Source organism: Podarcis bocagei, assembly GCF_964188305.1.
Source record: "Podarcis bocagei genome assembly, chromosome: 1".
Classification (NCBI taxonomy): Eukaryota; Metazoa; Chordata; class Lepidosauria; order Squamata; family Lacertidae; genus Podarcis; species Podarcis bocagei.
The window spans coordinates 14482969-14509837 of record NC_138125.1 but is presented as its reverse complement, the minus strand read 5'-3'; the positions used below and the strand labels follow the sequence as shown (position 1 = coordinate 14509837).

Below are 26869 nucleotides of genomic sequence, written 5' to 3'. Positions count from 1 at the left end.
AGGAGGTGGGTGCATTTGAGGGCTTTTCAAAGGGATGGGAAAGTTTACCGTCACTTCTGCTCCCAGGAGGCTGCCTCTAATATCCCCTGAAGTTCCCTCAGTATTCTATCCATAAGCTGCCTTGAGTCCTGGTCTGGGAAAAAGGCAGACTATAAATAATAACAATAGGATACTACAAGATGATATAGCATCATAATCAGAGAACTTCTTAGTTAACACAACAACAACAAACCAGAAGTTGCCAGGGTCAGTGCTCCTGCTGAGGCAAAACAATTCTGAAGGTCTTTTCAGTTGTGGGCGGCTACAGTTTCTGCGTTGTTCCAAATCTGTTGCAGGGAGCCAAACAAATTTTCTGTAGTGTGATTATTTATAAATGTTGCTCACGATTATAGCAGAGAATAAGATTTGGGGCGTGGAACTGCAAATGCCACTGGGTGGGAGGGATATACCTGCCTCTCACCCTACTTCATGCATTTAATGCGAAAAAAATGCATTTTATTGTTCTGTGCAATTGACAGTATGCATCCAGCTCTTCTGGAGGAGAAAGCTCATGTGAAGAGGGCCACATACGAAGACCTCCTCACTTGAGGCCATTTCATCCAAGGACTGTAGCTCTTGATCCTGACGTTCCTGTGTTGAACCTTTCCAACGAGACTGATTATTCCTCAAGCAGCGAACAGTCCTGCGACACAGTCATCTACGTGGGTCCCAACGGTGCAGCTTTGTCGGACCGGGAGCTGACAGATAACGAAGGCCCTCCAGAGTTTGTTCCCATCATCCCTTCCCTGAACAAGAAAAGAAACAAGGACACCACTGGCCTTGCAAAGAGCTCTGACAAAGACCTTTTTAAGTGCAACACTTTCGCAGAGCTGCAGGAGCGGCTGGAATGCATCGACGGAAGCGAAGAGCCTGCCAAGTTCCTTGGCGGGGAAGCCGCCGGCACGTCTTGCAGCGGCACCGTCCCGGCGACCACAGAAAGCGAACAGTCCAAGCCAAAACCACCGTCTCCTCCTGGGGGGTTTAAAAAACCAGCCTTGCAGGAAACGGGGCCTCCCAAAAAAGGACACAGCCTTTACTTCCAGCGCAATGGCAGCTGCCCTGAGAAGAAGGCCCCTCCTGCGAAGATGGACCACGCCAAACAGCAAGCCAAGCCTGAAGGCAAGAGAGCAGACTCGGACGGAGAGAAGGAGGACTCCTATAAGTTGCCGGCGTGTAATACCACTAAGGATGAAGAGCCAAGCCAAGCCGTCGCTGAGCCGGTTGTAAAAGAGAAATCTTTGTATGCCAAGAGGCCGTTGCCCAGCCCTGCACCCCCACCCCCTCAGCAGCAGCAGGAATCTCCAATGAGGACCAAGCAAACGTACCTGAAGTTTGACCACTGTAACGCAATCAGGACGCCGCCCGTGGGAATGAGCAAGCAAGTGGGTAGCGAATCTGAATCTAACCCTGAAGGAAGCACATTTTCGGCAACCAGCAACACAGAGCACCAAGGAGACGGCATAGAGGTCCACAGGTTCCGGTCATCTTTCCGAAGCAAGTGCTTCGACCGGGATATCCTGACGACGACGGTGACGTTGCAGCAGCCCGTGGAGCTCAATGGCGAGGATGAGCTTGTCTTCACGGTTGTTGAGGAGTTGTCCATCAGCGGGATCTTGGATAACGGGAGGCCTGCCAGCATCATCAGCTTCAACAGCGACTGCTCCCTGCAGGCCCTTGCATCTGGATCCAGGCCAGTTAGCATCATCAGCAGTATAAATGATGAGTTTGATGCTTATACCTCCCAGGCAAGTGCCACCGGTGTCAACATTGATATCGTCGTGCCTTTTGCTGAAGACCCGTTCTCGAGCAGTAGCAGACGTTCCTCCATCAGCTCGTGGCTAAGCGAAGTGAGCATCTGTACAATTGAGAGCGATGGCTGCCGGTCCGGCGATGGTTTCCTTGCTCAGTCCTCTTACAGCTGCAGCAAGTCTGAGGAGCCCTTTATCATGGGTTCTCCCAATGCTCCTGTTCCCTTGCAAGCCGCCCTAAATGACAGCGGCTTCTGCTTTTCGGAGCCGGAGAGCAAGAGCATGATTTCCATCAGAGCATCACCAGGTGTCAACAGGAGTCCTCAGAACTGCGACGTAACCAAAGCATCTCAGACAGAAAGTGCTCTTTGCATCACCGACCAGCCAGCATACGCTAAGCCTTCCAGCTCTCAAAACACAATGGTGATAGAAACGATACACTCCAGTCTTCCCCGGAGAACAAAAGCTACCTCATCCCCAACCCACAACAACAACAGCACCCTCAGCTGTAAGGAACTGCAGAAACCGCGTGTGATGTTTGAAGACCCCTGGCTGGTTCGTACAGGTGATCATTTGGAAGCAGACTCGCTGATATCTCCAAACTCTCCCATGTTCAGCGCCGAGAAGCAGTCGGCAAAGACTGCCCAGCATTTAGATGGCTCAGCTAGGCCAACAAAATCCCAGACAATGCTTGCTTGTTCACAGAGGGTTGTCGATGGTTGTGAAATGGCCTGCAAGACGTCCAGCGGAGCGGCTAAAAAACCCGATGGCGTCACAAAAATGCCACAGCTCAGGAGAGGCGCTACAACGCTGGGTGTGGTTCCTGTGTCGCACAGCAGCGGTGCGGCTGCAGAAGCTATGAGCAGGGGAAGTTGTGAAGCTGTTTTTGCCACCGGAAGCCTGAAAAAGAAAACCCTACAGCAAAAATCCAGCATGTTGCCCAGGCCAAGTGGGACAATACCTCCAGCACCCCCCGTGCGTAAATCAAGCCTTGAGCAGAAAAATGGTGGGATACCAAACGGCGGGGGGAAGTCCTCAGGACTGGACCTTGCGAGGGCCACTACATCGAAGAACGAGGACGAGTTCGATTTGCGATTGAGAGCTGGGTTGTGCGCTACCGAAAACAGTGGCGGCAGAGGCAACCTCAAGGCAGACCACTCCTTGCCCAAAGCGACCTCTAGTTTGAAGGCAAAGGCATCCAAAAATGAAGCTGTCCATCGATACGGGAGCCACATGTCCCTCGAGAGGTGCGATAGCCTGACGTCGGTCGGATCGAAAGCCAACCTGAGTAGAGAAAATGGCAGCATTGGGAATGGCAGGAATGGTCGGATGGTTCCAAGGCTTGGAGTTCCCCCTGTCCCTTCTGGCTTGACGTCGCCTCCGTCGCTCACCACTCCTTTGCCCGGCAAAAACAGCCAGGCCAAAGGTGCCGCAAGCCAGAAGACTCCAGCCAACGGGAATAAGAGCCGCAGCCTTTCAGCCAGTGGGTCCAAGTCTTTGAGCTCCTCTGTGAAATCGTTGGCTCCGTCCGTTGGGAAGACCTCCGGCATCCCCTTGAGTGGGAAAGCCGTGCCGCGGTCTCTGCAAGGCGTGAGCAGCAAGCCTGGTCGAGGAACCATCATGGGGACCAAGCAAGCCATCAGGGCAGCCAACAGCCGTGTGAACGAGCTGGCGTCGGGCAGTTCGGTCAAGATGAGCCACTTTCGGGTGTCGACGGACTCCGACAGCGGCAACGACAGCGGGATTAATCTGAGCGACGAGAAGTCGCAGGTCCCGGTGCTGCCGTCTCCGTACAGCAAGATAACTGCCCCAAGGCGGCCTCAGCGCTACAGCAGCGGGCACGGGAGCGACAACAGCAGCGTCCTGAGTGGGGAGCTACCCCCAGCAATGGGCCGGACGGCTCTTTTCTACCACAGTGGTGGCAGCAGCGGCTACGAAAGCATGATCCGTGACAGCGAAGCCACCGGCAGTGCATCCTCGGCGCATGATTCCATGAGCGAAAGTGGCATGTCTTCGCCTGGTCGCATGAGAAGTTTGAAATCCCCAAAGAAAAGATCAACAGGTAAGGAAAGGAGTTTTGGGGGGACGGACACACAACTATTCTAATGTGAGCATTCCCATTTCCTTGGATTTAAATGGTTCCATTGCGCATTACTCCAGATGCGTTGCTTGAAGCAGGAAATTGGAACCAAGCACCGGGTGGGGGCGGTGGTCTGGATTGGGACCCCCACGTGTCAGGGGGAGAGGTTTAACATTTCTCTTTCTTGCAACTAGCCTGTAAAAAAAAAAAAAGTTATATTGATGCCTGCGGCAGGTGGTTCCCCCATGACTGTTTATTTTGCATGGAGCTCATTTTTCCATGATCGCAGCAGGGGAAGAGGTGGGGGTTTAACCTCCTCTTCATGCACTATGGCCCCATTCAGATCAGGGCCCTCATTGTTTTAATTAAGGGGGGGGCACAACCTCCCTGAGATTGCTTCAGCTTTGCTTTGCAAACCGAATTTTTCTGCCCTTCATCCCCATCTGAGGCTGTGGTTTTGGAGGCGTGGTCAGGGAGGAATCCTTCAAATTCATCATACTTTTAAAAACTATTCCTTTTTAAGATGCCGTGTTTCGTTTCAGAATTTAATTCGTCTCTTTGCACAACTCTGATTGGCAGGTCCCCCAGTGAAAATAAATAAGATATAAAAGAATTTTTTTCCCAAGAAAAAAAGAATGCTCTAAACTTTGTGATTAATGCTGCTAATTAGCTACAAACCTAAGGCTTTCATTAGTTTTACAACGCATTTAGACAATCAACTGAAATTAGAAATAGATTGGAGATTCACTTGTTTAATCAGTTCCAAGTGGCTTCGTCTCATATAAGTGTTTACTTAGACTAGCATCCCCTCCAACTTCTGGAAGAAATGAGTAAGAGATTATCTAGTTTGATAGTGGACAAGCCAAGGTAGAGAGCAATTAATTCGGGGCTTATTTTGCTAAAGTAGCTTTCCCCCCCTGAAGTGTGTCTTGCTAAAGCAGCTTTTGATTTTTCAGATGGGGACAACAGATATTTTCACTATGAGTACTAACAAACAAACAAAAAACGAACGCTATGACAACAGTAATAACAATATCAACGTTCCTTCTCCACCCAACCCCTCAAATGGCTTACAAGTATAATATCATTTACAGTAGTCTATTATGCATTGCCAAATTAAACACCTCCACTCTTCACACTGTATTGGTCTTGCCCAAAGGGGCCCTCCAACTACCTGGAGATGATTTTGGAAGGGCGCAGAATCCTTCAATGGAGTAAACAGGCTTTCTGTAAGCAGAGAGATACAATTGGGTACAGACTTAGATATTGAATTAATCACATGTTTATTGTCATTGGAAACACCAGACGGTGAAAACGTTAGCATTTTCAGAAATTTCAAACTAAGAAAACTGAGAGATTGGGTTCCTGTTCATGTCAAGTCAGGCCCTTTGAATTAAATGGATTGCATTATCAAAATAACAAAGGCCACCCACCTTTGTGGTGCTCTCCATCTTTCTTCTACCTGCCCCTGGCAGGTTAGTAAACAATGGACCTTTTTGCCCCTCATGAGTGGGCAGGAACTGATGCAATGGTACCCAATTTCACAACTCATGAAAGGTTGTGAATGGCACCAGTTCATCAGTGCCCTAATATGTATATTTATACACACAGACACATATATTACAGTGTGTGTGTGTGTGTGTGTGTGTGTGTGTGCGTGCGAGTGTGCGAGTGTGTCTGTGTCTGTGTATCTATCATGGTATGCTTCCTGGCCTCAGTGACCAATTTGCTTCATTGTAGAGCAATCAGTTTAAAGACCTGGCTGCAGCTGTTCTCTTTTCATAGCACATCAACCTCTTAAGTCTCTCCCACAAATCAATATTAACAGCTGTGTAAGGTTGCGCACATATTGAGAAGGTATTACTGGCTGATGGATTTGTATTTGCTTTTGCCCCAGGAAATGCTTTCTAAGGTCTTGCCTTTTTTTAAAAAAAAATGACAAACAGTTCCTTTTCTCAATTGGAATTGTCGTCTTGTCAATAAATTACCTGCTTAACTTTTGGAGTGCTTAGTGCTTTGACACTCCTATACATTCTGATGTTGCTCTGTGTTTTAGGTTTTTTGGGGGGAGGGCAGGCAAGGTGACTAATCCCAACAGCATAATGCTTTGTATGGTTGCTCAGAAGTAAGCCCATTTTGTTCAAGTGGACTTAATTCTCTGGGATCGTGGCTATGTTCATCTAGATATCAATGCATGTATTATAGAGCAGGAGATGCTTAATTTCAGCATCATGCGTTGGAGCCCCACGTTGGGCAAAAGATTCCTGCGTTGCAGGGGGTTGAACTTGATGACCCTCACAGTCCCTAAAATATGATTTTTATAACTATTAACTGTCTGCAGGTGGATGTAAGCTGCTTGCTTGTCTGGCTTGGAATGCTTATGGATTTGCTAGATGAAAAATGCAAAAAAAAAAAAAAGTCCATGTTTTGCTCCCCCCCCCCTTTTTCTTAAATCATCTCAGGTTTCCAGCGCCGTCGACTGATTCCAGCTCCTCTTCCAGATTCTGCATCCCTGGGGAGGAAGCAGAGTGTCACCGGCCAGTGGGTTGATCTACCACCCTTGCCGGGCACTTTGAAAGAGCCATTTGAAATTAAAGTTTATGAGATTGATGATGTGGAACGATTACAGCGGCACAGACAAGAGGAAACTGAGGTCAGCACATATTTTACGGTAACTCCGGACAATTTAAACGGCACAACATTCAAGGCAGGGTTGTTGCTCTAAATCTCACGCATGGCATTAGGGGAGAATGGAATGCAATTAAAGCGCTTTCGTTATCCTTTTTAAAAAATTCATATGTTGGGGTACCATGCCCATAGAAAATAATTGCTGTCTGCCATTAATTGTGTTTAACGTAGCTGATGGAGTGAGTGGAGAATATCAATTAATATGTTACGAGAAGGCTTTATAATCATTGCCTGCTTGATGAAATTTTATGGGCTTTCTTCACCAAAGGGTCATTAACTCTTTATGTTAATGGCATAAAGCATCCCGGTTAGAATTCTGTTAAATTCAAGATGTTGTGAGTTTAATTTACTTGTAATTGGGAAAACAATTCAGTTAATTCTGAGTTGGTGACAGGGATTGCAGTCATTTGTCTGGTGCCATTTTCACCCCCTAATACAAAAAAGGGGTAACTTCTCTTCTCCTTTTTTCTTCTACCAACAGCCTTTCCAGGATGTTGAAAAGGTAAGTCATATCTTTGGATCTTCCTTATACCAACCAAAACATAATTTCCAATTGCCATGTTTGCTAAGGAATGCCAAGCGAAGAGAATGAGTTGTAGCCAACCCACTTCTATTCAGAGTCAGACCCATTGGGAATTAATGGACCTAAAGCAGGCACGTCCATAAATTTCAATGGGTCTACCTTGAGTATGGGTAGTATTGGATACAACCTGATGTAATTTAGCTTGTCCCCACAGTTATGGTTCTTACAGATCACTTAGAGAGAGAGGGGGGGTCTCTAATCTCAGGCTTGCAGTCTGTTAAAAGAACAGCAATAAGAGAACTGTTAGGGTGAGTACAAAGTGGGAAGCATTTGCATCAAAGAAGAGGTAGGCAGGAAGAGTGTGTGCACATAGCAACATGGAGCATTTCTCCTGGAGGAGCCAACTCACGGATGTGCTTATGTGAGTCTCAGCCCTTTCCACCCGCTTTTCTTCTGCAACACTTCCCTCCTCCCAATCCCATCACCCCACATTCAGATATTAATCTGGGTTTCCCAATCCAATGGAGAAAAAGCACTTGGGGGAAGATGCTGCGGAGGAAACAAGGAGTGTGTGGGAAGGGTTAAGCAAGCACACACACGTCCTCCCCCCCCCCCCCGCAGATATTCCAGTCCAAGGCACTTGTGTTGAAATACAAAGCCCTGAACAACTTGAGTCCAGGGTTCCTTAAGGTCCAGCCTGAGCCCTTACATCCCAGCTTGATCACTAGGGAGTGCTTGTTGTTGTTGTTTAGTCGTTTAGTTGTGTCCGACCTTCGTGACCCGCTGGACCAGAGCATGCCAGGCACTCCTGTCTTCCACTGCCTCCCGCAGTTTGGTTAAACTCATGTAGGTAGCTTTGAGAACACTGTCCAACCATCTCGTCCTCTGTCGTCCCCTTCTCCTTGTGCCCTCCATCTTTCCCAACATCAGGGTCTTTTCCAGGGAGTCTTCTCTTCTCATGAGGTGGCCAAAGTATTGGAGCCTCAGCTTCAGGATCTGTCCTTCCAGTGAGCACTCAGGGCTGATTTCCTTCAGAATGGAGAGGTTTGATCTTCTTGCAGTCCATGGGACTCTCAAGTGTCTCCTCCAGCACCAAGGGGTGCTTAGTTGTCCCCAGTGTTACAAAGGCCCGACTGGCATCAAATAGAAGTTGAGCACTCGGCATCACCGATCTCGTGCTGTGGGATATCCTTCCAGCAGTGATTCCGTAGGCATCATGGCTTTTGTACTTGAAGGCATCTCTTGAAGACCTTCTTATGCCAATAGGCCTATGGAGCTGTTTAAACTTCATTGATTGTCCTTGATATTTTATATGACTAGGCACTATATATAGGGGGGGGGCAAGGATGGATTGGGACTCTTGCCCACCCAGATTTTGCAGCCTTCCTTTCCCTTACTAAAACATATTTACTCTTTTGCAGTGGTGAGGAAACCATTTCTGTTCATAACAGCTGAAATTTAAGAGTTTCGTAGGGAAGTTCATTAGCTGGGAGAGTGGCAGTAAATGCCTTAAGTGCTCATAGCATGTTGCTTTTATTAGATTAGCATCCATGGAAGTCCACTTCCAGCAAGGGTAGCAGGGAGGGAGAAAACCCTTCTGCTGTTTAATGTTTCGTGCTTGTGCTGCACAACAGTGGTTGAAGCAGAATGATAAGGGCAATAGGTTTTTGTGGGAGTTTTTTGGAGAGTAGCAGGCAGATGGCCAGCGAAATTAACAAATTGGTAATTTTCATCTCCCCCAAAGGGCCTGATATATTTTAATACCAAGCTGAAAATCCTGGAGAGGCGCCACCAGCGGATTAGAGAAGTGAAAGCAAAGCATGAGTTCTTGAAAGATGAGTTGGAGGAAACAAAGTGTAGGTTGATGTTGGATCCAAGCAAGTGGAAAGGAGAATGTAAGTATTTCCCAGCAAGTCGCAATAAAGATTCTGTGTTTAGATGGTGCAGAAATACAGACCAGGGGTGAGCAAATCTACCAGTTTCTTCTGGTTCCTCATTTTCCCAGTCGTAAGTTCAGTTCACCCCATTTCTGCATCAGTTTGTGGCTTTGCAACATGATTTTCGCTTTGTAACCAATCAGTATTTATGGATGGTTTTAATGGTGCTTCCCCCCCAGTTATGAACGTTTTGACTGAATTGTACTATAACTCTGTACAGTGGTGCCTCGCAAGACGAAAAGAATCCGTTCTGTGATTCTCTTCGTCTAGCGGTTTTTTCGTCTTGTGAAGCACGCCCATTGAAGGATTAGCGGATTAGCGCTATTAGCGGCTTTTAGCGGCTTATCTGCTGATCGGATCAGCTGATAAGCGGCTTAGCAGCTTAGAAAGGGGGGGGGGAAACACCAGCAGGAACTCGCAAGACATTGTCGTCTTGCGAAGCAAGCTCATAGGAAATTCGTTTTGTGAAGCACCTCCAAAACGGAAAACTCTTCCATCTAACGAGTTTTCCGTCTTGCGAGGCATTCGTTTTGCGGGGCACCACTGTATGTGTTGCATGCCACCTTGATATGATTTCATGAAAAGTGTGGATCATGGAACACTTCAGGAAATAAATAAAATAAATGATAATAGGCAGAGCTAAATAGACCAGTAGCCTGAGTCTGTGTAGCTTCCTGTGTCCCTAACATGCGTCACAGCCAGTGTGGACTTTAGGGTGGAACTGGGTTCTCACTGTGACAAATGGATGTTGCCCCCCACAAATGGCCTGTTTTGCGTAAGTTGATAGTAGCTCTTAAGAACATGAGAAGAGCCTGCCAAATTGGGCCAGTAGCTGGACTCTGTATCCTGTTCTTGCAGTGGCGAACCCAAATGCCTGTGGGAATCCCGAAAGCAGGAACTGAGTGCGCCAGGCCACTCCCCTCTAGCGAGTCCCAGCAACTGGGATTTCTAGATTGGTTAGAAGTTGGATGCATTTCCTTAACCAGTTGCTTGCTACCAGAATAGCAGTTTGTCAAACAAAACAACCATATCCCATACACAGACAATCATGTCTCACTGGAGTGGCTATTCCTCTGAACAACAAGATCAGGACATAGTTACTATGCCCTCCTTCCCCACCATAAAAATAGTGGAAGAGGGTGGCCAGCTCATCACAGGAGATGCAAGAGAGGCTATTGCCAGACTCTGCAAACTCCTGATGCAATTGTGTGGTACGTCACAGTGAGGGGAGCATTGCTTGAAGCCAGCATGATGTAACTGCTGCTCACCTGTGGCATTTGCCAGGTGAACAGCTTCAACAGGGTTGATTCCGAGGGAGACTGCTGTTTGGATAACAAAGCTGCTTTGTTTATGCTAACTCTCTTTATGCTAACTCTCTTTATGCTAACAGTCGAGGTTGACCCTGATCTCGACAAGGAGTCGCAAGATTACCTGGAGGCATTGGAACAAGTGACTGAGGAACTGGAGCAGTGTGTGAATCTGTGCAAGTCGCACGTCATGATAGTCACCTGCTTTGACATTGGGGTGATCTGTGACACCCAGGATGGAACGCGGGAAGTGGAAGTTTGAAGGCGGGTCTGCAAAGGGACATGAGCAGGTGGAGCCAAACTTTCAAAAGATGGGCAGCGGTGGTGGTTGAAGTATTGGAAAGCGGAGGTGGAAACATGAAGACTTAACGCGACAAAGAATGTTCTCGGAGCCTGGAGGAATTAGAATGTTCTAAACCTTTACGGTGCCTCAGCAACCTATGAAATGTACAAAGATCAACTTGATTTTCTAATAGAGGAAAGCAGAAAAAAAGTCTATTAGGAACCAACTCTATTTGCAAAGCGGAAGTGCCTTTACTGTTCATTGTTGACTTGTTTTTTCGATTTTGTATTTGTTGCTAGAATTGAAACCAGCAAACCTAAACAGACCATAAAATGTATTCCTATGAAATATTTTATACTGTATAGTGTAATTTATGACTATATGTAAAAAACAAAAATTGTAGCAAAAGCAATAAGTAAATTATGTTTTCATACCTGAATTTGCCTCCTTGTTTCATGGAAAAGCTGGTTTATGTAGCAGAACAACAACAACAAAAAATAATTGTATTATAATTGCTTTTTCATGGTTTAGGATTTGAGATATTTTTATGAACATTTATCTATTGGAAAGGTGTATTATGAAATTCCAAATAGCCTGGTTTGTATTCATTTTTTGTACTCTTCCTTTTGCAGATCACGAGGAACATGTTTTAAATTCCACGTTTTGTATACAAATAGTAGGGCTGAACTGTTTGGTTGCTTAGTCGGTTGGAACAATCGATTAAAAACCTTGCAATTGATTAAAAGGTGCCTCCTGATTCATCGAAGGGAAGATTTGTAAAATGCTGTTTAAACTTGTTTTGAATACAGATACTTGGCAAAAGATGAGGATGGCAGGCACCCTCACAGGGGGGGAGAGTCCTCCCCGTTCTCTCATTCAAGAAGGCAGGAATTCCTCTTCCAAGCTGCAACACACATGTGTGTAATTTTTCAATGGACATACACTTCCCCCTGCTTTGAAACCACTGTTATTCAAGTGTACATGGTTTTAGCCCATTAATTAATTATCTGATCAATGGGCTGAAAACTCAGTTAATCAACTTAGCCTAAAACCACTTACTCTAGAATGGCCCATTTGGGGCGTACTTGGGAAGAGTTAAAGCAAGAGTAAGTCGGAAGAGCCTTGGTAAGCAAGGGCCAACCTATGCCTTATAACACGCATTAAACACCTGCATTAAAACTGCAACAGCTTTTTCCTACTCAAAGCCACTTTGGGACTGGGTAGTTTTCAACAGAGAAACGGTGCTTAACCCCTTCCCCCCTGCTGCTTTTTTAGGGCAATTCCTTTCTGGGGAGGAGCTAGAAAAACAGCGGGTGGATGTGGGTTAAGCACTCTATCCAGCCATTTCTGTGCTGGGAATTGCCTAAGGTGGCTTTGAGTAGGGGGGAGAAGCAGCTACTGAGTCATTAATGCAGACATTTTTTGGCGTAATGTGTAGTTTGGCCCTCACTTTGATAATGGACCTCATTCATCACAGATCCCCTTTTCTAGGATTTCTTGACCCAGGGGGCTGGCATCACAAGGCCCCACATGTTGTATCCATCACAGTAAGCCTTTTCATTGGAAAAGGTGCCTGTACCCCCCAAATGATGACCCTACCACATGACATTGGGGTGCTGTTGGATTTGAAGTTGCCAGTGCCTGCCTTAATGTAATCTAACCTGAGAAAGTCTGTAAACAACACTGTGGCTTTTTTCCCTCTCTCTTACGCTTTCTGAGAGCAGGAATTAAGAATTACGTTTATTACCAAAATCACAAGGAAATGAGGTTTTAATAAAAAAGGTCTTCTTCTTTTTCTTTTTTAAAGTAAATATTAAGTTAGGTCCATATTTTTGTATAGTTTTGACAATAAATATAGCATTTGCATTTTATGAACTTTTAAAGGCAGATATATCTTTTTACAGTTTTTTCTAAGGAAGGCAAACTCTCAGGATTCTTTCTATACATGCTGCATGAATCTTGTGCTTTTTTGTTTTTGGAAGGGAACCATTTTTAAGGTTGATAGAACTGTTGATAAAACTGTTGCCAAACAAAAAATAAAACTTTCAAAATGGTTTGATAGTGTATGTAATAATGGCATTTCATAAGGAACCATATTTTCAGATCATCTTGCTTTGTATGGGGTTGGTTTTTTTCCGCCCAAAATCCTTTGTATAAATGTATACTATAATGGCTTGCTTCAGCTTTTCCATGTGAATAAAAATATGCATCTATTGTTTACGTGTCTCCTGAGTTCAGTGACTGGGTACTATTCTGTCCAGGGCTGCCTCCATGATTGGGGAAACCTAGCCAGATGGGTGGGGTATAAATAATAATAATAATAATAATAATAATAATAATAATAATAATAATAATAATATTGAATGGGCTCCTTCCTCTGTTAGTTGCTACTGACAGGCTTACCTTGAAAGGGAAGGTATACGCCATTAAAAAAACCCCACAATGCCCCAGAGCACAGCTGTGTCAGGGGCATTGTGGGAAATTTAAATGATTACACCCGATACAGTTCAGAGCACGGGGTCAGAGCTTTATTTTGCTTTGGCTCCCAGTACGTTTCCAAGCACAATTCAAAGCCCTAAATGGTCTCTGCCCAGTATACCTGAAGGAGCGTTTCCACCCCCATCATTCAGCCTGGACACTGAGGTCCAGCACCGAGGGTCTTCTGCTGGTTCCCTCACTGCGCGAAGCCAAGTTACAGGGAACTAGGCAGAGGGCCTGCTAAGTGGTGGCACCCGCCCCGTGGAACGCCCTCCCACCAGACGTCAAGGAAATAAACAACTCTCTGACTTTTAGAAGACACCTGAAGGCAGCCCTGTTTAGGGAAGTTTTTAATGTCTGATGTTTTAATGTATTCTTAATCTTTTGTTGAAAACTGCCCAGAGTGGCTGGAGAAACCCAGCCAGATGGGTGGGGTATAAATAATAATATATTATTATTATTATTTTGTTTAAAGAGGGCCAGGGAAAGTGTCAGCGATTGTCCCTGCTGCAACAGCAGGAGTTGCCCAACAATGTCAAGCGTTGTAGTTAAGATGCTTCTGCGCCACCTAGAAGCCTTGATTTTGTACATGGACCCATGTATCAACAGAGCCTAAATTCCGGCATCAGCAAACACCCTCCTCACTTCACCTCAAACAATCCTCTTGGGGGTTAGTGAGGATTTTTTGAAACAAGTTTTATAACACAATTACAATATTTTACTTGCAGTTTAAAGAACAGAGTAGAGCATCCTCGTAACTGCAATGGAAGGATGTTTGATCTCTTAGGACGTGGACAGGAAACAGCCCCAAGCTGCTCTGTTTGGCCCTCAGAATTCTTGCCACGCCATATTCCTTCCCCAGCGAAAACCGTAACAAGAAAAACCCTTCTCCCTTACCATCCCTGTTTCATATCTCCCTTGACGGTTTCAGCCTGGCTTGAATGTGTCCTTGAATTCTGATAATGCTGTGTGTGTGTAAAAACTAGCCTAGTGTACTAAGGTAACCCCCCCCACTTGCTCCCCCCCCCCCTTGCCTCTTGTCCAACCCAGCACTGGCAGGTAGGTCCCAGAAGGGAATGTATGATAATCTATTGAAGGTATACCCTGGCAGCATTGATGCAAATAAAATTGGTGAGTTGGCCCACCTCCATCCATTGCTCCTACTGCATTCAGAATTTTTACACCTGAACCGAAACCCCAAAATGATGTCCATGGTTATTCCCCCCTGCTCTGTTAGGACTGCAGCTTTCATAGAACCGTAGATCTGAAAAGTTGGGACTCCAAAGGGCTATCTAGTTGAAGCCCCTGGAATGTAGGAATCGCAGCCAAAGGATCCCTGACAGATGGCCACCTGACCTCTGTTTAGAAACCTCCAATGATGGAGAAGCCGCCACATTCAGAGAGAGTCCGCTTCTTTTGATCAATATCCTACAGGATTCCTCTTCAACTATTCAGGCCACTCCTGAATGTGCATACAGTGACGGCAATACGATCTGCATCTGTTGCAGGTTCATTAGCAAATGTTTATTTGTACATGCACTAGCAATGCTCCAAACAGCTAAACATTTCATCTCATATCTCAGGTGTAGAACTTGTGTTTCTCACAGGTGAAACCAGGGGATCTTAGGCCACTTTCACGAGAAAATATCAGTAATTCCCAGCTGGTTATGCCAAGCGTGGCCTCCATTGGCCACCATTTTGTGACTAGCTCTGCCCTCACGCCGCCATTTTGTGACAGCTGGGCCTTAGGAATTTTCAGCCGTCTCAAGTGGGCCCTGGAGGTAGAAGTATGAGAGTCCCTGGTGTGGGTAGGAAATGTCATCGGTGTGTCCCCCCCCCCAATTTAATGGCTAGTCAAACTCTGCAGAGGGCCTGGAACAACATCAGGAGGACCCCCTTGTTCAGCGGAGCCTTGTTTCCTCATTGCTTTTCCTCCGATCCGGAGGCCTGCACCTCAGCCTGGGACGTGAGATTGCAATCGGCTTAGACAAGCTGTCAGAAGGAAAGTGGATGGAACAGCCTCAAGAGGACACTGGAAAATTAAAACTATGTAATTTTAACTTTTAATGGATTTAATCTTCTCCTCATTCTATATTTTATTTGAATTATTCACTATACGGGGTTTAATTATGTATGCCTACCCAGAGGCATTTTGTGCATTTAAAATAAAAAATAAACAACCACAGGACAGTGTAGACTGGAAGAAGAATTCCCGTTAGATATTGGAAATTGCTCTCATCCCCAGACATCTGCAAAAAGCTTAGCTGACTTGGGGTCCTCAGTACTACTCCCTCTTCTGTTTATCATAGAATCAGAGTTGGAAGAGACCACAAGGGCCATCGAGTCCAACCCCCTGCCAAGCAGGAAACACCATCAGAGCACTCCTGACATATGGTTGTCAAGCCTCTGCTTAAAGACCTCCAAAGAAGGAGACTCCACCACACTCCTTGGCAGCAAATTCCACTGTCAAACAGCTCTTACTGTCAGAGCTCTTACTGTTTATAGCAGGGCCACTTCAGAAATTACATTTGTTTTATCTATACACGCATGGTGTTCAAGCTGCACACTTCAAAATGTAAAAATGTGCAGGTATCAAATATATCCTATGCAAAAACAGAAGTGTGTCTGGCACCTTCAATGTATAGATTTCATTGTATGTTGAAGATGCATCTCTAAAACCTGAGATAATATATTTTCAAGACCCACCCTGTTCTTGTGATTGTTGTTTGTTTTAAACTATTTTTAATACTGAATTTCAAATTGTTCTGTGATGAAGGGGGAATAAGAAATAGTAGTAGCAGCAGTAGTAGTAGTAGTAGTAGTAGTAATAATATAGTTATCATTTGCCAAGATGGAATTTATAAGGGAGATGGGATTGGCTGCAGATTCTTGTTGAGCATAGACCTTGTGAAATACTAGAGTAGAAGGGCTGATCTTCCCCGACAACCCATATTCATGGCTCTGAAATGGGGAGCCCAATTTGTTTTCCTCCTAGGTTGAAGGGGAAGATGAAATGGTTTGGGGTGATTTGGGGTGGAGATGGAGTGATTTACATATTACAGCAGCTGTGGCACTGCTGTCTTCTGAGCAATGGCCTCAGCAGTATGGGGTGTGTGAGGTGAGACTTCACTGACATCCTGGATGGCTCTGTGCAGGGCTCAGGCCAGAGACTACATAAGAGCAGAGCTCAAATGTTGTTTCAGCAGCATGGCGGTGAGGCTTCAGTGGCACCTTGGACTGTTCCAAGCAGGGGTGAGGCTGGAGTATGTGCAGAGCTCAACCGTTGTTTCAGCGGCAGGCTTCTTCAGATGAACGATGCCTTTTGATATGTGCAACTTTAGTCTCCTTGAGAAATTAGGCTAGTTTTACTGACGAGTGTTTGACTTGTTTTGGCATTCCAAATGAAGTAGTACCTCGGGTTACAGACACTTCAGGTTACAGACTCCGCTAACCCAGAAATAGTACCGTGGGCTAAGAACTTTGCTTCAGGATGAGAACAGAAATTGTGCGGCGGCAGCGGGAGGCCCCATTAGCTAAAGTGGTGCTTCAGGTTAAGAACAGTTTCAGGTTAAGAATGGATCTCCAGAACGAATTAAGTTCTTAACCCAAGGTAGAAGAAGAAGAAGAAGGGTTTGGATTTGATATCCCGCCTTTCACTCCCTTTAAGGAGTCTAAAAGCGGCTAACAGTCTCCTTTCCCTTCCTCCCCCACAACAAACACTCTGTGAGGTGAGTGAGGCTGAGAGACTTCAAAGAAGTGTGACTGGCCCAAGGTCACCCAGCAGCTGCATGTGGAGGAGCGGAGACGCGAACCCGGTTCCCCAGATTATGAATCTACCGCTCTTAACCACTACACCACACTGTACAGGGCTATGGATGGTGCTTTGGAGTCAGGTAACTGAATCCTCTGTGTCCTACCTCCAAAGGAACAGCGTGTGAATTGGCAGAGCATGATGGAGTGCTTAGATTTATCTCTTGTTGATCAGTCATTAGGAAGCCAGCATGGCCAATGGTCAGAGGTACTGGGAACTGCAATCCAGCAGTGTTTAGACCAGACATAGGCAAACTCAGCCCTCCAGATGTTTTGGGACTACAATTCCCATCATCCCTGACCACTGGTCTTGTTAGCTAGGGATGATGGGAGTTGTAGTCCCAAAACATCTGGAGGGCTGAGTTTGCCTATGCCTGATTTAGACGGTCATGGTCTCAGATTTACTTCATACAGCAGAATGCGTCCATGTCCTTTGCTTCATAAAAGTTTATATTGCCAGTGATGAATGACTTGGCTAGAGCGTGCTACAAGGAGAAGATAGACTAGAGTTTAGTTTTTTTAATGCTTTAGAGCAGTGGTGGCCAAAGTTGGCCGTCCAGCTGTTTTGGGACTACAGCTCCCATCATCCCCAGCTAACAGGACCAGTGGTCAGGGATGATGGGAATTGTAGTTTGGCCACCACTGCTTGAGAGGAACAATCTGAACTTCCAGCTGTTTTCTGTGGAATTAGTACAGACTATAAACATAAATTCCAATTATTTGTCTTTTTGTAACCATACCATTATTTGCAGAGATAGCAATTACTCAGAAGGTAAACAGCCCAAATCAAAAAATCATTATGCACAAGGCTATCAGTTAAAAGAGATCAATCCAGGTGGTGGTTGTTGTTTTTTAAGCTAACCAAACCCTACCCTAGAGAAAGATGGATCAATTGGCAGATATCTGTGAATGAGGCAGTGCATCTTGGAGAATTCAAAATGGTTGATGCAGAGCTGGCTCTCCTCCTGGACAGCAGGAAGGACAATATGTTGATGGCCATGTTAAAAAATCAGGAGTTGTAGATGTAGACTCAAGGACAAGATGTAGAGTCAAGCAGACATATGGCCTCATGGGCAGATTTGCCTTGGCAGATGACCCCCAATTCATGTTTGACTCATTAGCACAAGAGTTGGGTACCCCTGTAGCCATTCAGATGTCGCTGGACTACAACTCCCATCACTCCTGACCATTGACTGTTGATGGGAATTGGAGTACGACGACAGATGAAGGGGAACAGGCTCCCCACCCTGCCATAAGGCTTACAGAAGCACCCCTCCTACCTCTCTTCCATTTTAACAACTTGGGAGCTGTTGTTCTCCAAGTGGACATGGAGTTCTCTGACGGAGAATTTTCAGAACCCTCACCAAACCATGGTTCCTAGGAGTTTGGGGTAGTAGTCAATGTAAATAAAACAATACCAAACCCCTTATGTTTGTAGTGTAGACACCACTGACCTGCAAAATGGTTTACTAATGGGAACTACTGGCACCATTGTGCCCTGTTGAGCAGGTGGAAGAGGTCTTTTAACAGACTGGTGGCTGGTGTCCTTTGGGACTGCTAGGGTGGAAGGCAGGGAGTGCCAATCAGTAGGTGGTGCCAGAGCCAATGATAATAATAACAATATTAATTTATTATTTATACTCCACCCATCTGGCTGCCATGCTGGGTGGCTTCCTAAAGAATATTAATAAAAAAGCAACAACATCAAACATTAAAAACTTCCCTAAACAGGGCTGCCTTCAGATGTCTTCTAAAAGCCAGGTAGTTGTTTATTTCCTTGACATCTGATGGGAGGGCATTCCACAGGGATGGTGCCACAACTGAGAAGGCCCTCTGCCTGGTTCCTTGTAGCTTTGCTTCTCGCAGTGACAGGCAGAACCATAGAGTCATAGACTCACAGAATTGTAATAATAATAATAAATTTTATTTATACCCCACCCTCCCCAGCCAAGACCAGGCTCAGGGCGGCTAACACCAGGTATAAAAACAATTGATTAAAATACAACTTAAAAACAAGATTAAAATACAACATTCAGATGCAGCCTCATTTCAGTAGAAACTCAAATCAAAAACTTTTTGGGGATGAAAACGTCAAATCTTTGCCAAGGCGAACTATCCAGACTGGTCCTACGTGGGCCAGAAAAAAGTCAGGGAAATCCCCACATAGGAGTTCCATCACAGAAGGAGAAAGGAAAAAGGAAAGAGGGGAAGGGGATCAAGTTGATTCCAAGCCAAAGGCCAGGCAGAACAACTGTGTCTTACAGGCCCTGCGGAAAGAAATCAGATCCTGCAGGGCCCTGGTCTCATGAGACAGGGTGTTCCACCAGGCCAGAGCCAGTGTTGAAAAGGCCCTGGCTCTGGTTGAGGCTAATCTGACCTCCTTAGGGCCAGGGACCTCTAGGGTGTTGCTATTTATGGACCTTAAGGTCCTCCGCAGGGCATACCTGGAGAGGGCAGACTGAGGTTGGCTGGGCAATGCCCCATTTGCCCTAATGGGCCAATCTCCCCTGAGTCCATCCACAGAGCCATTCAGCTGCTGCTCTTGCAACACACAAATGCAACACAAACATGTCATGGGACGTGAAACACACAACTAATGGACGCAGCTCTCTTTCTGCAAAGCCAACCATTCATCATACTGGACTTGCAGATGGGAAATTGTCACTTGGTTTTATTCTTTCAGTTCTAATTTATAATACTGCTTCCTTTCTTGTTACATTTGTGACTCTGCCCCACCATGAATTTGCACACATTTATTCTTCAGATATGAATCCAGCTTCTGTTGTGGAAGATGTAATTAGACGGGGTCATGAGCAGTAGCAGAGAAAACAGAGCTTGGTGTTTTGTTTTGTTTGGTTTGGTTAATTTCCTTACTGAGCTTTAATGACACAAAGGACCTTCAGTTGCAAACTACAGGAAATATAAATACATAGGCCCTTCCATCCTAAAGGCATGGGGTAGATAGCAAGAGAAAGCAAAAACTTAAGCTAAAGAATAATGCTGCATTACATTCATTGAAGGGACGCGGGTGGCGCTGTGGGTTAACCATAGAGCCTAGGACTTGCCGATCAGAAAGTTGGCGGTTCGAATCCCCGCGATGGGGTGAGCTCCCGTTGCTCGGTCCCTGCTCCTGCCAACCTAGCAATTTGAAAGCACGTCAAAGTGCAAGTAGATAAATAGGTACCACTCCAGTGGGAAGGTAAACGGCATTTCCGTGCGCTGCTCTGGTTTGCCAGAAGCAGCTTAGTCATGCTGGCCACATGACCCGGAAGCTGTACGCTGGCTCCCTCGGCCAATAAAGCGTGATGAGCACCGCAACCCCAGACTGGACCTAATGGTCAGGGGTCCCTTTACCTTTACCTTCATTGAAACATTCCTGCCCATTCCTCACTCAGCCATTAACTTTAACAAAACTTGTTTTAACGGTGGATCAATACTCCCAGGAACTGTTGGGATTTCCAGACAGCAGCCTCATATGGTGAACAACTGAGATGCAGGTGATCTGGCTCCAAATCAGATATTCACAGGCAGGAAAGAATAAAAGACGACTTCATGTTTCTATTTATGCTTTGCTTAATCAGCAAGGTATTCCTGAGCTCCTGAGTTTTCCCATATGCCTGGTCATTCTTTGGCCCCAAATTCCAGCTTCCTTCTTGCCCTGCCTTCTTAGGTTTTCCTTGGTTCTGATTTACTAATCGGATTTGTCATATTGGGATGGAGGAGAAATTCATTTTATCTACATTCAAAAATAATTTGCTAGTCCGCACTGGTTTGTTTCTTAAAAATGCACACAGCAGTGTGCATTTTATGGGGGGAAAGGTCTACAAAAATGTTTATTTTAGGAGGAAATGGGCATAGGGCGCTGATGGGAGTTGTGGGCACAAGGTTGGCAAAGACTGGACTACCCAGATCTCCTCTAGCTTCCTGACTGGTGTGTCCTCTAAGCCTTTCATGCCATGGTGTCAGCGTCGGGATTTGAACTCAGGGCTCCTGTGTGTCCAACTGTCTTCTGTAGTATCATTAGATACTTTTTAAAATGAAAACAAAAACCTGTGCTTTTGTTAGTTGGTTAGAAAATGTGGGTTATAAGTTTTATGAGAAAAAAGAACATTGAAAGTCCTAGGCTCTGTCTCTGCCATCTCCATGTTAACTTATAGGAATGTCAGAAGCTGCTGTACACTTGATGGGCAGCGACCCAGTGCTGTCTGTTCTGACTTGCAGCAGCAATCCAGGTTATTTTCTTTCTCTGACTAGAGTTGCCAAGGACTGAGCCTGGGATTTGGGCTAGGGTAGAAACTCAGTTTGTGTAGGACTTATTATTATTATTATTATTATTATTATTATTATTATTATTATTATTATTATTATTATTTCCTCGTTTAATCTTCACAACAACAATACCTGCAAGGAAAAGAGAGTCCATCACCTCTTGTGGGAGCCTGTTCCACTGTTGAACAGCTCTTACAGACTAGAAGAGCTTGTCTAGTCCCCTTTTCAAGCCACCACATTGGGGCCATCACTTCCTCTTGTGAGAGTGAATCCCACAGTTTAATTACACACTGTTAGAAAAAAGTACTTCCTTCTATCTACCCTGAATCTTCCAACCTTCAGCTTCCTGCCCCTGGGTTCTTGTGTCATGAGAGAGGGAGAAAAAGCTATTCTTCATTCACTTCCTCCATACTGTGAATAAATTTATATACTTCTATCATGTCACATCTTAAAGGTAAAGGTACAGGGACCCCTGACCGTTAGGTCCAGTTGCAGACAACTCTGGGGTTGTGGCGCTCATCTCGCTTTACTGGCCAAGGGAGTCGACATACAGCTTCCAGGTCGTGTGGCCAGCATGACTAAGCCTTTTCTGGTGAACCAGAGCAGCGCACAGAAGCGCCGTTTACCTTCCTGCCAGAGCGGTCCCTATTAATCTACTTGCACTTTGACGTGCTTTCGAACTGCTAGGTTGGCAGGAGCAGGGACCGAGCAACGGGAGCTCACTCCGTCACGAGGATTCGCTGACGTTCTGATTGGCAAGCCCTAGACTCTGTGGTTTACACCACAGCGCCACCTGTGTCCCTTACGCCACCAGCGTCCCTTACTTTTCTCTAAACTAAACAGTCCCAGATGCTGCACCCTTTCCTCATGGGGCATTGTTCCATCCCCTTGATCGGATCGGATCCGGACGATGGGCTGAGTTCCCGTTGCTCTGTCCCAGCTTCTGCCAACCTAGCAGTTCAAAAGCATGCCAGTGCAAGTAGATAAATAGGTACAGCTGTGGCGGGAAGGTAAATGGTGTTTCCATGCACTGTGGCTTCCGTCACTGTATTCCATTGCACGAAAAGTGGTTTAGTCATGCTGACCAAATGACCCGGAAAGCTGTCTATGGTCAAATGCCGGCTCCCTTGGCCTGAAAGCGAAATGAGTGCCTGAAATATACTTGGAGTTGATAGTGGATTTCATGAACTTTATTCAGCTCATAGTGGTGAGGAGGAATGGAATTTCCCCCCAAATATCTGCTTTATATGCATTATTTACACAATGGGCTGCACGTGATTGGCTAATTCCGGGATTCTCTTGTAGGCCAATCAGGTTGTGGATTCACTTCCACCTGGAGCTGGATTGGGTGGCTCCTGTGGACCAATCATACTGCTGAATTGTTCTAGGACCAATCAGACTGCTGCATTCTGAATCCTATTGTTCTAGGACCAATTAGACTGCTGCATTTTGGATCCTATTCAACTCAGTACATAACAGTGCCGCACCCCATAGTCGCCTTTGACCGGACTTAACCGTCCGGGGGTGCTTTACCCTTTTAACTTTTATTGTTTGCCCTTTTCTAAACATTTTGCAACCCTTCTGGAGAACCTCCAGCAGAAACAGGGCTGGGAGAGGCTAGGCTGTGCCAATGCACAAGGGATATTAAAGACGCATTGGACTTGCCCTGGGGCTTGGGAGAGGTGCTGCCAGCCCGAGAAGCGAGCATAGAACTAGATGGAGCCTGCTCAGTATAAGGCAGGTTTGTCCTCATATATTCTGTGTGGGAATAACTTGCCTCCTGCAGAGTGTGACCTGCAGGAATCTGTTTGTAAAATATGTAGAGTGAGACATAACCCTGACAGCGTGTGTGTTCCACAAGATTTATGCCTACACCTTAGGGGAAACTGACTTCCAGAGGTGTGCGCTTGTACTGTAGATCTTTACGACAGCTCTCTTTAGAGTGCATGCTCTCCCTCGTTCTTTCTGTGGATCACTGTGTCTGGGGTGGGGTGGGGAGGTGGACAGGGTCTCTGGAACGTATGGATCTATGGCTGCCGACTGGATATGCCAATGAGTTGAATGAAACAGAGGGCCAAAGAGAGGCCAAGGGGGTCAGAAAATCTCTCTCCACCCACCATTCCCTGACTCAAAAGGAAACAGTCCCATTCTCAGCACCTGCCCTCAATGACAGAGCATGTATCAGGGAAGAGATGGAGAACTTATAGGGCTCTTAGCTCCCATCAGTTCCTGCCAACATGTTCAGTCATTAGAGGTGATGGGAGCTGTAGTCCAACAAAACCTGGAGAGCTCCAGAACATCTGTTGCTCCTGAAGCTAGCACCAGAAAAGGTTTTTCAACTAAAAAACAGGAAGACATGCGCAGAAGAGGGCAACCAAGATGGTCAAGGGTCTGGAAACCAAGCCACAGTTGAGGGAGCTGTGTATGTTTAGCCTGGGTAAGAGGAGACTGAAAGGAGCTATGATGCCCATCTTCCAATATCTCAAGGGCTGTCACATGGAAGAGGGAGAAAGCTCATTTTCTCCTGCCCTGGAGGATAGGACTCGAACCAATGGCTTCAAGTTACAAGAAAGGAGAGTCCAACTAAACATCAGGAAAAAACTTTATGATGGTAAGAGCTGTTCTACCATGGGAGTGACTCCTTTGGGAGCTGTGGACTCTCCTTCCTTGATGGTTTTTAGCAGAGATTGAATGGCCAGCTGTCATGGATGCTGTAGTTGAGATTCCCGCATTGCCGGGGGTTGGACTAGATGACCCTCCTTCCAACTCTACAATTCCATGCTTCTTAGAACTTCCTGGAAGTACAACCCCCCAGCCCTTTCTCTACCTCAGTAGGCTGGGGTGATGTGCTGCCACTCCACCCATCCACTACTGCAGTCGAACAGGCTGCCTGTGATGGTTGCGGACTCCCTTTTGAGGCTGGATGACCACCTACCAGGGATGCTTCATCTATCAGGGGTGCTGCAGTGGGTTTCCTGCATAGGTCAGGGGCTTGAAGTCTTTTCCAGCCTTCGATTCTTTGGCTGCAATCTTCTGCCTTCTTACTAGAGGGTAAGTCCGTGCACAGTTTGGGCTGTTGTTGTTGTTTAGTTGTTTAGTCGTGTCCGACTCTTCGTGGCCCCATGGACCAGAGCACGCCAGGCACTCCTGTCTTCCACTGCCTCCCACTGTTTGGTCAAACTCATGCTGGTAGCTTCGAGAACACTGTCCAGCCATCTCATCCTCTGTCGTCCCCTTCTCCTTGTGCCCTCCATCTTTCCCAACATCAGGGTCTTTTCCAGGGAGTCTTCTCTTCTCATGAGGTGGCCAAAGTATTGGAGCCTCAGCTTCAGGATCTGTCCTTCCAGTGAGCACTCAGGGCTGATTTCCTTAAGAATGGATAGGTTTGATCTTCTTGCAGTCCATGGGACTCTCAAGAGTCTCTTCCAGTACCATAACTTTCTTTCAAATGGGCAAGTCAAGGTATTAGACATGCAGGGAGATGCTTTATACCAAACCAGACCATCAGTGCATCCAGCTCAGTATTTTTCACACTGACTACCAGCTGCCGCTTCTCCAGGATTTCAGACAGGTGTGTTTGGTCCTACCTGGAGATGAAACCTGGGACCTTCTGCATGAAATTCAGATGCACTACCAGTGAGCTATGGCCCTTTCCGTTATTATCAAATAAGCAGAACTTCTCTTTGGCAGCCAAAACTGTTGTGGAACAAGTGACTGTGGTTCTGACTTACTGACGTCTGAAAAATATTCCACCCATCTTATGAAGTCTTCTCCAGAGGCACTGTGTTGTGGGTTGTGTCCCCTTAAATGCCTTCCCAAGGAGTCTCACTAACAACAGTGCAAAATATCTGAGCAGGAAAGAGCAAACCGGAGAGGAGGGAGGCAGAACCCCAAGCACAGCTTTGACTGACATACTTCAGTTTTAGATAGCTGATACAACTGCGGAAGACAGGCAGAAAGTAAAGGAGACAGAGGTTTCCCTCCTTAAAAGCTAGGGGGTGGGGTGGGGAGAGAGAGGCAAAACCAGAAAATAAATGTTGAAATAAGCTATAAAAACAAATCTGTAAAGAGGCAATGCCAACAGCTGATGTGTGCATGTATTTATCCAAGCGCATGTGGTTTTTGAGTCATTGGGGCTTATTTTTCTCCCTGCTGCATAGGCAGAATCTTTGGCCTGTCCCATGTTACCAGGGCGATTTTGTGTTTGTTCCTAATATTTTAAAGCTGCTTTGCTTTCTTGCGCTGACATTCCCAGCTCCCACGTCTCAACCCCATGGGATAGTCAGCACTTAGAATCATAGAATTGTAGAGTTGTAAGGGACACTAAGGGCCATCTAGTCTGACCCCCTGCAATGCAGGAATCCCAGCTAAAGCATCCATGACAGATGGCCCCCCGACCTCTGCTTAAGAAACGCTAGAGAAATTTTATTTAGAGACATGGAACCGGAAAAGAAAAGCAACAAGAGGGTGCATGTGTCTTTATACAGACACACATATAGATAACATTTCATACCCCAAGGGAAACTATTCCATAAAGCCTGTGGGAATTCAAGTTTATTTTCCTTTATAAAGCTGCACCATTCCCCCCGCCCCCCCCTCCTGGTTAGATCACACAGCAGCAGCAAGAACAGCGCTTAGGTGGAGGAGGCGGAGGCGGAATGAAATTAAATAAGTGCTACGATCTTTCCAGGACTGTTGGCTATTAGCGCCTTGAGTGTTCCAAGAACATAAAACGAGAGCTTGCTGATTTGCAATGTTTCTCTTTGTGGTTTCCTTGCAAAGGGAACGTTAGACAAGGAGCCAAGCCCATCCTTGAATGACGAAGCCAAGAAAAGCAGTTTGGTTTTCGGAATCCAAACCTTGAGCATAATAGCTCTTAAAAATGGTTTTCCCAAAACAGACACATGCGGGTGAGAAGGGGCAGCCCGGTACAACTTTCAGCGTTCGATTTATCTATGCATCAGCTTGCTTGCTTGCATTCATGCATGCATGCATGCAGTGCAGGACATGGAGCTCACTCCAAAGCTCACAGTTTTGCATTTGGCAGTTGGAAGGGTGCTTTGTCCCCCCCCCCCCGAAACACACTCTCTACCGCTAATTTGGGTCCAGGCTAGTGGGTTCCGGTAAGTACTATTTTTCTAGAAAAAGAAGTGCTAGACCTCACCACGAACTTTTCCCTTGTTCTCTTAGAATGGCAATTGTGCCTACCTGAGAGGTGCCGGAGCTGAGCTCCTGTGAGCTTTGGCTGAAAAAAGCACTGGTTTTGGCCCTGGCTACCTGGATTGGAAGGTCAACAGTTCGAATCCCCGCGTCAGAGTGAGCTCCCATTGTTCTGTTCCAGCTCCTGCTAACCTAGCAGTTCGAAAGCACGTCAGTGCAAGTAGATAAATAGGTACCCCTGCAGCGGGAAGGTAAACGGCGTTTTCGTGTGCTCTGGCTTCCACCACGGTGTCCCGTTGCACCAGAAGCAGTTTAGTCATGCTGGCCACATGACCTGGAAAGCTGTCTGTGGACAAACGCTGGCTTCCTTGGCCTGAAAAGCGGGATGAGTGCCGCAACCCCATAGTCGTCTTTGACTGGACCTAACCATCCAGGGGTTCCTCTACCTTTTACCTGGAAGATTGTATCTGCCATTACCAGGATTTCAAAGGCGGAATTGACATCTGGGGGGAATTTCCAAAATGTGGCATGTCCTGGTTTTTACTTT

General features: G+C 46.1%; 1 protein-coding gene across 4 annotated transcripts in view; it reads left to right on the top strand.

The window, feature by feature from the left end:
• Positions 1–12823, top strand: part of KIF26A (kinesin family member 26A) — a 161998-nt gene extending 149175 nt beyond the window's left edge. For all 4 annotated transcript variants that reach the window (XM_081190984.1, XM_081190985.1, XM_081190986.1 and 1 more), the window contains 5 exons: positions 519–3849; positions 6330–6520; positions 7037–7057; positions 8823–8973; positions 10406–12823. In XM_081190984.1, coding sequence (XP_081047110.1) covers positions 519–3849; positions 6330–6520; positions 7037–7057; positions 8823–8973; positions 10406–10584 — 3873 coding nt within the window. In that variant the 3' untranslated portion in view covers positions 10585–12823. The remainder of the gene's footprint in view (positions 1–518; positions 3850–6329; positions 6521–7036; positions 7058–8822; positions 8974–10405) is intronic.
• The last annotated feature ends 14046 nt before the right edge of the window (positions 12824–26869 follow it).